This window comes from Mirounga leonina, unplaced genomic scaffold, assembly GCF_011800145.1.
Source record: "Mirounga leonina isolate KUSES-001 unplaced genomic scaffold, KU_Mleo_1.0 Mir_115, whole genome shotgun sequence".
Classification (NCBI taxonomy): domain Eukaryota; kingdom Metazoa; phylum Chordata; class Mammalia; order Carnivora; family Phocidae; genus Mirounga; species Mirounga leonina.
Window position 1 is genome coordinate 8,868,219 of NW_023270268.1, and position 1,246 is coordinate 8,869,464.

Consider the following 1,246-nt stretch of genomic DNA (forward strand, 5'->3'; position numbering starts at 1 on the left):
CTCTCTCTCTCTCAAAAAGAATATTGTGTTAATTATGGGGTGCTACTCATAATTATGAGCACGTAATTGTGTGCTTATAATACAGTATGTGCATATTATCTTTTAAAAATCAGAAAATATCTGAATTCTGAAATACATCTGGCTTTAAAGATTCAAGGTGGAGTGGGGAGCCCCATCTCATTCTTCAGAGACAACTCTTTAAATTCCTTTAGCTTTTAAAAATTAGCTCTTTCATCTGGGCTGCTGACATGCCATCCAGACTGAGGAAGACCTGGAAACTTCAGGGCCATGTGGTCCACAGCCTCATGGGCAAGCACCAAAAGCACTCAGGACACCAGGGTCATGCTGGTGGCATGCTTCACCACAGGATCAACTTCGATCAATATCACCCAGGTTACTTTGGAAAAGTTGGTAGGAGGTATTACCACTTAAAGAGGAACCAGAGCTTCTGCCCAGTTGTCAACCTTGATAAACTGTGGACATTGGTCAGTGAGCAGATGCGGGTAAATGCTGCCAAAAATAGGACTGGAGCTGCTCTTATCATTGATGTGGTGCAATTGGGCTACTACAAAGTTTTGGGAAAAGGAAAGCTCCCAAAACAGCCTGTCATCCTGAAAGCAAAATTCTTCAGTAGAAGAGCTGAGGAGAAGATTAAGGGTGTGTGTGTGGGGGGCTGCGTCCTGGTAGCTTGAAGCCAAGTGGAGGGAGGTTCATACTAACAAATGCTTTTAAAAAATTATATTTATATTCAAATTTTAAATTTCTTGATTTGTCAATTTTGGATATTTTTGCACATTGACTTCCTATTATAATTTATGAAGATTTGACTGACATGTTTCCCAACTGTCTTAGTCCTCTAGGGCTGCCATAACAAAGTACTACAAACTGGGCAGTTTCAGCAACAGAAATTTATTTCCTCACAGTTCTGGAGGCTGGAAGTCCAAGATCAAGGTAGCAAGAGGGTTGGTTTCTCCTGAAGGCTCTCTTCTTGGCTTATAGATGGCCATTTTCTTCTGGTGTCTTCACATGGTCTTCCATGTACATATCTGTGTCTTAATTTCTTTTTCTTACAAGAACACCAGTCATATTGGATTAGGGCTCACCTTAATGACTTCATTTAACATTTATTACCTCTTTAAAAATTCTATCTCCAAATACAGTCACATTCAGAAGGGGATTAGGACTTTGACATATGAATTTTGGATACCATTCAACCTGTAACACCAACTACATCTGTTCATCTATA

At 39.9% G+C, this 1,246-nt stretch overlaps 1 protein-coding gene across 1 annotated transcript; it reads left to right on the forward strand.

Annotated features, from left to right (window-relative positions):
• Positions 1-248: 248 nt before the first annotated feature.
• On the forward strand, positions 249-692 carry LOC117999698 (60S ribosomal protein L27a-like). Its single transcript, XM_034989046.1, has one exon. It carries the CDS (start codon positions 249-251, stop codon positions 690-692), a length of 444 nt encoding a protein of 147 aa, XP_034844937.1.
• The last annotated feature ends 554 nt before the right edge of the window (positions 693-1,246 follow it).